Raw genomic sequence first — 12264 nt, 5'->3', positions numbered from 1 at the left:
CTGTATTAATCACCAAGGGAGTTATATGATTAGGCGTTTTTATCATATTTACAATGCATAACCAAGTCACAGATAGAGTAACTAAACCTTTTTGTAAGTTCGCGACCACTTCACAATTTATTACAGTTACTGTTGTCAAATATTACCGAAGATAGATTTTACTAATATCTAATTTTTATTAAGTATATTTTATACTTCATAACAAATTTATAAAGCAGTAAAATCGTTTTCTTTAGCACACTTATTGTTTGACTTATGACTCTTAACTGAGATACTGAATTTGACTACTAGTTCATTTAATTTAGTTTGTTTGCGTTGCACTAATTAAACGATATGACAATTAATTATAAAGCAATCACTAATTTTAACAGCACTTAAAATAATAATAATAAACTGAATGATGATGAACCACAGTAATGATTTAGCGACTTGTCACCTTACGTGAGTGTAATTTTGTAGATACTTAATATGCAAGAATATATCACATTATAAACATAACTTTATATAGTGCACGTAATATTGTCTGTGGTGTTGGATATCCCACCCCGTTCAGGATAATAAACTTTAAGGTTTTAACCGGAAAATCACATCAGGTATAAACGTCAACAAGTTTGCCGGGAAATCGCTTACGTTGTTCTTGTCAAATACTAAACTTGCCACAAAAATCACTTATCGCAAAACACGTTCGTTTCATATAAAATCCGTCGGTACCCGTTGCCGATTGATTTCCTCCTTTTTACTATATAATTTTAAAGTCGACTAATTAATATATGAGAAAAAACGCGCAGCCCCAGCCCCAAGCATCTCCTTCGGTATGAACTAATTAAAATTTATAAAAAGCGTACAAGCCAGTTCTCGTATATTACCCTAAGCACATAAGTAAGCGCATAATTTATGCATTTTTTTTTTTAATTTTATATATTTTTTGTTTCCTAGCCGTGTAATTGTGTTTTAATTTCAGAAGTCGAGTCGTTTCCATGTTAAGACCGGATATAATTATTATTACTCCGGCTAAAACAAATAAATATACACGTAATACTCTCAATTATTAGTTTTCTCACGGGTATAAGACCAATTAGCCGACAGTCGCGGATATAGTAAAAAAAAAAACCAAATATAATAGAATTTTACTTTTATTCTCATTTTTTATTATCATAGGTACCTATATTATTTCCGAAATGAACCACTGCAACCCTCTGTATCAACAGGAAGATAATAATTATTTTTACATCTCAATTGTGAAGTTGAATACAATATGTTTTCTTTTGAGAAAAGTCCACCGCAGTATGTCTTCAACAGAGTTGACTTTAATACAAGAATAGAATTCGGATATCAATAAAAACGATTCTTAAATCAAAGAAAAATGTCACGACTTCTCCGGGTCTAGCTAGTTGACATTCTTTCTTTTCAATAAAGAATTTGAAATAGGCTTTGCATTACTTTGATAAAAATTATTTGAAAGTTATAAACTAAGTTATCTTTATTGCTCGACATGACATCACATTTTAATTGGAAGTCTTCCGTCGACACACTGAATTGAAAAATTTTATATTCAAAGGAACGCCATTGATTCGGCAAAGTTATAATCAACATTTGTCCAACGAAGTAATTATTTATTTTTATAGCAATGTATTCTTAATTTCATCAGTTTGTATCAAATTAAAAAAGTGATTGATCTCACGAATATGTTGTTAAAATTAATAAATTATTAAGAGTTACGATGCAAGACTTTTTTTTTTTTGCTTTACGTAACTATATGGTATTTGGGAAAATGAGATAAGTGTAAAATTGCAACTTTTGGAAAAATGAAAATGTAACTTACAGTTTACATTTAAGTTACATTTAATCCCATTTTTCACATGTAAATATATACAAAATAATGTGTTTAAGTACTCAAACAAAGTTATATTTCATATAAGCTTCAATATAATTCTTCAAAAGTTGCAATTATACACTTTTTTAATAAAATAATAAAACAATGACACATTCAATAATCATTCGTTGATAAGCAATAAAGAATTAAATTCAAAAATTATATTTGATAAAAAGTATTCAACTGTACTGGATATTTAAAATAGGAGGTTCGAAATGAATCCAACGCCTAATAAAATTAAAAGCAATCGTTTAGTGCGTGTAAACGGATCCGTCGGGTACCTTGGGAATTAAAATTGAATTAAACGGGATGAGATAAGTATACAAATTAAAGATAAAGACTATATGAGTCAGTTGACAGTCTCTTCGTAATAATACAAAGTTTTACAAAATAATGTCTTCATAAGATTAAAATTTAAATGTTGCCTAAGGAAAACAATTAATGTTATTGTGTAGTATCCACTAAAATAAGTAAACATATTTCACTTAATTAAAAAAAAAAAGTACTTACTTAACGAGTTATATAGCATCATTCATTTCAAAGGCCATGAAATAAAATTTTATGAAATCATTGATCATAAATAATAAATAATAAATAATAAATAATAATAATAGGCACTTTTGCCGGGAACGTTGTATGTTTTTCTCGTTGTATATACTATTATATTAAATTGTTTGACTCTCAACACAAGAACTCTAGTTATCTTTGTTTTCCGTAGAAGAGTTTTCGTTTAATATATTATATAACGAATTGTCCTTTACTTTTTATTTATTTTTTCCCCGTTTTTGTGCTGTTGCTTTACTGCATTTCCGTTTTAAATTTCATTGGAACTACTAAGATATAAGAATAGCAGTTATAGATTATATTAATGTCAATAGAAAAATTTGAACTCAATAGAAAAATGAAATGGCCCCATGAATCCAAAGCATTGGACGCAATCAAAGATAAATTCGTGATGGGATAATGCATTCTTGTAGAGGACCACAACAAAGGCGCACCGTCAGCATGACCGGTATCTAAAATGTAAACTATTTTTGCAGTTGTAAAGTTTAATAGCTGTAACCATGAATTAGTTTTAGACCGAAGCAACTTAATTTTATAACAATATTATTATAATCATAACGAAGCAGTATATGATATTAAATCGGTTGGGTTATTGTTTTTAGCAAAATGCCGTAACAACTTTACCGTGAAACAATAAACAATATAAATTCAACCATAGACTATTTTGAAAACTTTATCCCACTTGATGAAAATTATCATAATGTGTTTATCCAGCATAAGCTGTAAATAATTTTTAACTGATATTTTTTTATATAAGTGAGTCATTTATAATGGTGTTTACTGAGAAAATGCATGCGACGCAGTTTCGTAGTGGGTTGAAGTCGAATTACACTAAAAACATAATACAGTAATTGATTAAAAAAATACTGAACGGTACTATGTTTCTACAGAGTTATATTATAGTTTTATCTTATTTTTTTAAGTTTTCCATAATTTACAGGCTCTTTTTAGATTAGGTAAAAGCATTGAGCTACCACCGAATTGTTGTAAAACATCATGTACCGGTGACACTTAGTTGGTAATGTAATGGTTGTGCTGGTTAATTTAAAAACGTTATTAACATTCGCAAAAAAATATATTGTTCGTATATGCCAATGCGGTACAGGTTGTAGCCAGCTGTTATTTTACTCAATTTGATCACTTCTGAAAACTTAATAATTTGATATTATAATTCATGGAATAAAAATATTAATAGCGACTCGATAATGTCTAAAAGTGAGTTTATTGGTTCAGTTTAACAACGCAAACAAAATACTAAAAAAAATTCGAAATTTACGTTTTAATAAATTAAAACGGAAATTTCGAAATATAAAACAAATTATAAGGTGAAGAATTATCTATCGAAAAAATAAATAACCGTAAATTTATTTCAACTCTAAACACCATTAATATTATACTTTAAGCTTTATAGCTAAATGGGTCAATTGTATTTATAGAAAAGTTTTTAACGGAACGAATGAAAAAAAGAAAAATAGCATAATTTAAAAATCATTTACACTTGACATTCGCAAATATATTAAAAATTACCATAACAGTCGAAAGATAAACAAAACTAACCATACTTGTGCCAATACACAGAACTATCTTTAATCGTGACAGGTTCGCAGGTGCAATAACATTGCCAATTTATTCGACGATAAAGAAGTTGCGCTTTACTAGTATCTGTAAACGAATAAAAAATATAATTTTATTGTGATTTGAAAAATATTTCATTGACCATAATCGTCGTCGTCGTTTACCCGGCGTTGAATACATATCTGTACAGCTTGTCCTGGCGGTGGTTGTAAAAAAAAATAAAAAATACTGTGAGCGTGGGTTTTCTAAACGGTCACTCGTCACGTTTGATCCAAATCGTCGATAACCGTGGTTATTACCGGAGTTGTGTGTATGTATATGCACCAATATAGACCTTCGTGATGTTATTATATAGCGCTTAAGAAAAATCGTTGACGTTTGATACTGTCGCCGGATCGATTATTCCGTATGAAAACAAAACACATCAAAAGAACCGATATTTTGCCAATGAGCTAAAAAAAACACGCGTCCCGTTTTTATTAGCCATTTCGTGTTGTTGTTTCTTTTATATTTTCTTCTATCTTCGTCATGACGTATACTATATAACTCAAGTAAAGACAACTTTTTACCGATAAATATCCCATCAAATCTTCTAGTAAAAGACACGCTAAGTGTTTAAAATATATTTGGACAGTATTAAATTAGAATAAATGATGTTTTAATGTTATACGAATCAATTTTTTCCATCTCGCGAGTAGGTATTCAATAAATAGCCATTCAATAGACTGTTTGTGTGTGGACTGCTATTGGCTTCCGAATGAGAAATCTTGGAGCGTTAATTTTAACGATTTAAAAACCACTCTTAACGGAATATTTAATAAATATATTCAATTTTAGTAATATTCATCAGATTTTCGTATGGTGATGAGAAATCATAATTAAACGACAATCATGTTTCATCTAAAAAATAAAAGTAATAAAATGGCGTGTAATACTTGTACGAAAAGTACGTTTAGATTAATTTCAAAGATGAAAAAGTATCAATGGATTTAAGAACTACGTTATCATCAAGCACAGCACTAATTATAATAAACACTTAATTGTGTATGTAAACCAACACGTGTGTACGTTCATCTTAAGTAGTGTCATTTACCTGTTTAGAGTAAAAAGCATAGCTTAATCAGGTTTTGTTCTTATGAATAAAATATATAAATATCTCATAAACAGTTCCAACACTGTAATGGAAGCGGGTTTTTTCTAATTCCAGTTCAGCGTTTTGCCTTCGTGTGTAATATTAACATGCACTCGAATTTGTAGCAGCGTAAAATACATATTATTTTATATTTTGTATTTAGTCGATTGGTCGTGTGAAAATATATGCCGAATCAGTTTGTTTTATCTAAATTAGCATCACGTGTAACTTAACTTACCTGTGTGGCGACGTTATACATGCCAGTTGTAGTAAACTGTAGATACGAACCTATATTTTTGGTATTACTAATTGGTTAATGCCTTAATAATCTCATCTGGATAGCCGGAAGCTGACAAAAAAGTTGAGCTCATAAAATGGATTTGTTGAAAAAAAATACACTAGACCATCAGTGATGTTAGGTGTTGAGACCAAATGAAACGATATTAACGTTATTCTCATTTAAAAGCTACTATATTTTATTTTTATGTGGTAATTACCGATGCTCAGTAGTTAAGTGACAAGAATGAGAGAACGAGGTTCAGAAATAGACTGAACTGTCATATAAAATGTCGTCTTGGCTCTTACGAAGTAAACGCATTAACATCGATTATCTCGTGTGAAAACTTTGTAAGTGTATACATATATTATCAGTGATAGAGTGTTGGCAGTCCAATTTAATAATACATGTACAACGAAATGATGACGTTTTACATAAGCCGTTATGATCGGTTTTGATTGAAGCGTTCAACCGAATCAACTTAATCCCAACATGTAACCGTCGATAAACAACAAAGTGTCAGTACACAGATGAAATATCCAATTAACTAACACTGTGCACCGACTTACGAGACAGGGGTCTACAATAAACAAAATAAATAGACGGTATTTTTTTCAAGATAACAAAATAATCTTAGTATAACATATGGATACATGTATGTACCTTTTATTTTAAAAGCATTTAAAGAACAAGAATTTCATTCAATTGTAGAAAGCGTCTTTGTAAACGACAAGTCTAAGCATTCCTTTGAGTCGTGCAATTTTTGATTTAGTTTTTTCAAAAAGTAAAATGTATAGAATGATCTCAAAGGATTATTTTTGATTTTAAACGTCCGATAGTTTATCCGTCCAAAAATAAGCAAAATGAAATCGTTAAAAATACATACAATCACATTAAGTAATATTTTCAAATGGTATTCAGTTATAATTTTGATTTTCGAATATTCAATAGTTAAATATTTAACGTTTCACTTACGAATTCTTAATAAGGTAAAGTTAAAGCAAAACAATATAATGGATCACTAACTGATTAACCATTTAAAAATTCACGCCCCCGGCACATGGGCAACTTTTTCGGATCTATGGCAGCCACACGATTTGTCCATTAGACGTCAGCACGGCGAACCCGTCACGTGAATTTTCGTGAAACTGTAACAATATTTGATGTATTATCGCCGCCGATAAAAATAAGTGTCAGTTTTTTAGGCCGCACAAAACGCTAAAGTGCACGAAACAAATTTTGTCATTCATGGACGTACGTTGTGTTATCATATCGTTAACGGTCTTGTAAACACGCATGCCGACGATTGATTGCATGACGAGAAATTCATTAGCAAGATTTTACGTTCTCATTTAGTTGTTACGAACACACACCATTTGCATGTATTAATTTTTTAGGCAAAACAAAAATACAGCAGGTCGACAGTGAGGTAGCGGAGATTGCTACCCGCGTTTGATTTAAGTTTTTTTCTTTTTTAAGCACACTGCACCTCCGTTTTATTGCTGTTGGAAGATATCCAAATTAACTTTGTTTACTGTGTTCTTTACAGATGTCACGGCGTTCAAGCAACAGTCATTTAGGGTGTCGCCCAAAGACGTTAACGCCCGAGAAGGTGCAAATGTGACGTTGCGCTGTGAAATTAACGACATCGCCGGCGACTGTCAATGGACCAAGGACGGGCTGGCACTTGGTAAGTATTTCACTATGTTTAGAACGGGGTTCAATAGGTCCCTTGTGAATTGGTCGGTGGGTCCAATACGTTTGAAACTGACATCATGTTTGCGGTTGGTTTGACATCATCCGCGTGACGGGAGTTCCAGATGAAATTGAGCGAAAAAACCACCGTGTAATGTTTTAATATTTTCGTTATTTATGACTACATACCGCGGTGTCAATTATAGGTTATGCCGCAGAAATACCAGGACATCCTCGTCACTCGATGGTGATCGATTCCGGAAACGGAGTGTACAATTTACTCATCAGGAATGTCATTCAAACGGACGACGCTCTTTACCAGTGTCAGGTGAGCCCTGGCCCAGCCGCCGGAAGCAAGCCCATCAGGTCTTCTGCGAGACTGACCATAATGAGTGAGTGATTGAACTTTTTTAGACCATATTGAATCGTTACCCTACAATTAACACATATCAAACAAAAATTGATCCTATCGACTCGCGCTTTACTGTCCTGTGATATAATTTTCGGAACTTATGACAGTAATTACTTTTTTAATAACAATAATAATTCGATTGTAACATTTTGCCTCGATTTGAAACGTCGTGTATATTTTTAATTACGCTTTAATCCAACTCTCTTTGTCTACAATCTCTACATCGTTTTTAATTAATTTTTAATGGATGGCAGAAAACTTTTTGAACTCTACTAATAACGATTAAAAACTATCCCTTAAAAACAAAACATGTGCAACGTACACGTGATTAAACAAATAATTTACATAGCTACCATCACTCCCTGGTGCGCAATATACAGAATACATTATGTGGACCGATTAGGAGACTGTGGCGGTAGGCGTACAATTAAAATGGTATACTAAATAACTTTGGTGTAATAATTTCACCCGACAAAAAAAATAAAAGAATTACATTATAATTGCCGGTCAGGGCGACTAGCATATCCAATCACGTGGGCTAAACGAGGTGCTTTAGTTATTTTTTGTTTCCGTTCTGAATCATCGACTTAATGAGAACACCTTCGTTTATTTCACACTGAATCAAAGTTAAACACTGATAATAACCTGATTTTTATCGGATCACACTGGCGTAACGATGCCGTTTTTACGGATATTTGATTATGTGTGCGACAGCACTCGTGTCCATAATCCATAACATTTCCTACAGTGTATTACACTTAGTATGAACTATTAGCACCTATGATACGAGTGATGACACTTACTACGCGACCGGAGAAGTATCAATGAATGTGTGAATGTCAAGACGAAACATTTCGTCAGTCACTTTTACTTTTTATGAAAAAAAAAAAAGCGTAGCCGTTATTTGCCAACATTTACACCCGCATTACACATTTTAAGCCAGATGATACAGATTAAATGTGTGTTATGAGAGTAACAACAAACAAAAGCACTGTGCGAGCGAATCTGCTCAATGTGTTAAAAAAAAAACCGTACATGTTATCGCGTTAGTCTGATGGCAGATATACTCGGGAAAACTATTAATTAAAAAAAATATATCTAACCCAACGTTTACATAATTTTCTCACGTAATAAAAATAAAACACTCAAAAAATAAATTACAAAACAGAATGGGGTTTTTTGCTTTTTGCCGTTTAAATTAGAGGCCTGTGTAATATTGTTTAAACGCTCGCCATAATAAAATCTTTAGCCACAGGAAACATATTATTATTATCATTGTTATTATAAAACAATGTCGAGCTTTTTGCAAGAGTACAAAGTACTCTGCTTGTGTTATTATAAAACCACAAAAGTCTGATGTAAATTCTCTAGTACTTAACTTACTTCTTACGGACTTAATATACAACAGTGTTTAATTATCCCAAAAAATCATACACGTCTTTTAACAGCATTTCGAACGATTACAACCTAAAATTTTGTATAATCTTCAACTCTATGTATCTTTACCAAGCAACACATATTTTTTTTACCATAGTTTATTCAAGAGGAAAACATTTTTTAATTCGACGTGAACAGTTATGTCAGAAAAATTTACTTTGATTATAAAAACTACAAAGGAGTAATTTAAATATATTTTAAATTAGAATATAACGTAAAAACAGTTTTACTCACAAGTTTCTTTACGGTCCCAAAAAAATAATTTTCACTAAGAAAATATGATATAACTCGGTATTATTCCAGTAGAGAAAACTGGTGTAATATGGAAAGTGACACTCGACCACGACTCTGACGACGTTAGATACTAAAATATTTATTTTCTTAATCAATAACCATTTCGCAATAGAATTATTGATCTAACAATAAATATTGTTGAAATTCAAAACGGGAGAGAAAGAGTAAAATGATACTTTTTGTTATCCAGTAAATCTAGGCCCGGTATTAATACTTATTTGACAATATTTTTATAGATCATATTAATTTTCTGGACCACCTAATAAAATATAAACAACTATCAGGTCAACTCAGGAGCGTGAAAGACAAAGTTTTTTTTTTGTTCCTAAATGCACTTGAATAATTTATACTTTTCAAAACTTTTAAGCAATAATAAAAAAACACTGCACATAGTGAAAAACAAATCTGTAATTATAAACAATTTAATTTTATATAAAAAATATGACTCCATCCTCTGTAAAATATAAAAATATATATAATGAACGTCACAGGAAACTGATAAAAAATTTATAACTCTACACAGTTTATTGTATTTCTTCTTCTTATTGAACAAATCACAAAGTGACAAAAAGAACATAATGGACCCAGTAAAAGATGTTTATAAACATTTAGTTCCTCAAAAAATAAATAAATAAAACGATAAATCAGTAGGTAAATTTTACCTTTACACTTCTTGTTGGGCTTTGACTCGACGACAATACTTTTGCGTTCCAACGTCTTTTTTCCGGAGAACAAATAAATAATATTTTATAGAATAAACATTGAATGGGATAAATAAAAATAAAATATTTGTTTTTTCAAGTATATTTTTCAAACACTCTAAATGTCGAGTGCATAATAATGCGATTTATGCATTTATAGGACAAAAGACGACTTATTTCCATTATTTATGATATAAAATATTTTCACCTCTGAGTAAAATCAAGGAGGGATTTAAATAACAAACTTTGTAAGTTGATGATATTTGATACCGTGTACAGTACCATTGAAATGTCAGGCGACCCACCCTTTGTACGGTGGTACATTGTGAGAACGATAATTATATTAGTTTTAAATGCCGACATTTGTTATTAATTTTGAAATATTAAGTACGAGTAGGACCTGGTAGTTTTGTCTTATTTCTCGAGTTCAAACTATACATGATTTTTGTGTCTGTAACGGTCCCAGAGGATTCCAGTCCAGATGTCACATCGCCACCACTACACACGTATATTGTAATGTGCACAAAGAGTCCCACATGGATGCTTATAAATCAAACGCAGTTTATCGCTGTCGGCTGTATTATTTCGGCAAAAAGTGGTTTTTTTTTTTTTTTGAAAGAGAGACAGCTCCTTGGTTTGCATGTTCTAGAAACACACATGTGACACAATACGTGTGACTCCCCCATAAAGTACACATATTATATTAAAACATAAGCGCCTGTGGGTAATAGAATAAAAAATACATACATCAAATGTTGATCCTATATAGACATCTATATATTTTCAATAACCCAAAATAAACGCATTAAATATTTTATTGCAGGGCCTCCGTCTTCAGTGGAAATTGTTGATCAATCTTCGGATTCCATTTTGGAAGTACAAGAAAACCACGAGGCCACCATAGACTGTTTGGCCAGAAACTCAAAACCGGCGTCAAAAATAATATGGTTTCGCGGCCATGTCGAAATCAATCCGGGTTAGTATTATTGTGTCATTAACACACGAGATAATTCACTGTGAGAAATATTACATTTCATTACTCGTTGGATCTTTGTGTAGTATTCATTTCTTAACAAAACACATTGTGTTTTAATTACGGGTCATAAATTAAAGAGCTATCTTCTCCCCGGCGCAATAACGCAAAAGGGCGAGGCAAACTTCGAACTTTATAATACCATTATTTATCATTAACCGGTGAAAAATTTACTGTATCCAAAAGTGGTATCTTTATGCCTTAATACTACTGAACTCGTCATTCAATCACTTGAAAACGTCATAACCTTAACCGAATAATTGCAAACATTTTATATTAAGTACTAATGAAACTATCTTGTACGCTAACACAGCTGAAAACTTTTCAACAAATTCTCATTGTACGTTTATTTTAATTATAGAACACCGAGTGGATAATATAACAGAAGAAATTCTAGGAAAAACCAAATTAAAATTGTACACAGTTCACAGTCAAATAAAAGTGCCGACTACGTTACAAGACGACCGATTGAAATACTCGTGTGAGGCTAGACACGAGGCTCTATCAGAACCCTTGAAAAGTTCAATTGAAATTAGAGTTCTATGTAAGTACATGACTTTGATTCTTAAATGTTGTCACTTCGTAAAACTACGATCACCACTATCTTTTCAGTTATTGACATTAGTGTTTAACATTAGCGAAACAATAAAAAAACAATTTATAGTATGATAAATATTTGGTAATTTCGACCGATAAATTCTACAGATGACTTTACAGTCCAAAATTATCTGATTAAAACATTGTTTATTTTAATACACTCCGAATTATTCTATAGATTCGAAAACGACACAAACGTTATTTATTGGATCCATTAGAGTCTTCATTGCTAATAACATTGTCCCGTCCGTAATTTAATTTTACTATTTGAATATTATTATATTCTCCTAGAATAGCCAAGATAGTATTCAATCCAATCGAATAAGTAATAAGTAGTCACTGTATTTTAATTCTGCCGTAATGTTCGTTTTTATAATTTGTCGTCACAAAGAATCGAAATACACTAGACAAGGCGAGATGGATTTTTCATATCGAAGATGCATAACCCATTCCAATTCAAAATAATATTGCGATTGTAACAATATGTAAATTCACAGCGGATTACGCCGCTGGAGTCTTTTAACGTTCGACACATAATAGGCCCAAAGCAAAAACGAAGACCGTAGAATTTCTATTATTAACTAGAAGTCCACAAACTAAATATAATGATTGTAATTATTTACACGCGTTATTCTCATGGTACGAATGAAATTCATTCACACTGACTGCCGTCC

General features: G+C 31.5%; 1 protein-coding gene across 1 annotated transcript in view; it reads left to right on the top strand.

Moving 5' to 3' along the window:
- LOC126899747 (nephrin-like) overlaps window positions 1–12264 on the top strand; it is a 45051-nt gene that overhangs the window by 19912 nt on the left and 12875 nt on the right. The window contains exons 2-5 of the mRNA XM_050674907.1: window positions 6971–7111; window positions 7323–7508; window positions 10784–10936; window positions 11355–11537. Coding sequence (XP_050530864.1) covers window positions 6971–7111; window positions 7323–7508; window positions 10784–10936; window positions 11355–11537 — 663 coding nt within the window. The remainder of the gene's footprint in view (window positions 1–6970; window positions 7112–7322; window positions 7509–10783; window positions 10937–11354; window positions 11538–12264) is intronic.

The sequence above is a fragment of the Daktulosphaira vitifoliae genome, unplaced genomic scaffold (genome assembly GCF_025091365.1).
Source record: "Daktulosphaira vitifoliae isolate Bord-2020 unplaced genomic scaffold, ASM2509136v1 Scaffold_2, whole genome shotgun sequence".
In the NCBI taxonomy this organism is placed as follows: Eukaryota; Metazoa; Arthropoda; class Insecta; order Hemiptera; family Phylloxeridae; genus Daktulosphaira; species Daktulosphaira vitifoliae.
The sequence above is the reverse complement of the archived record's forward strand: the minus strand, read 5'-3'. Positions and strand labels throughout refer to the sequence as shown.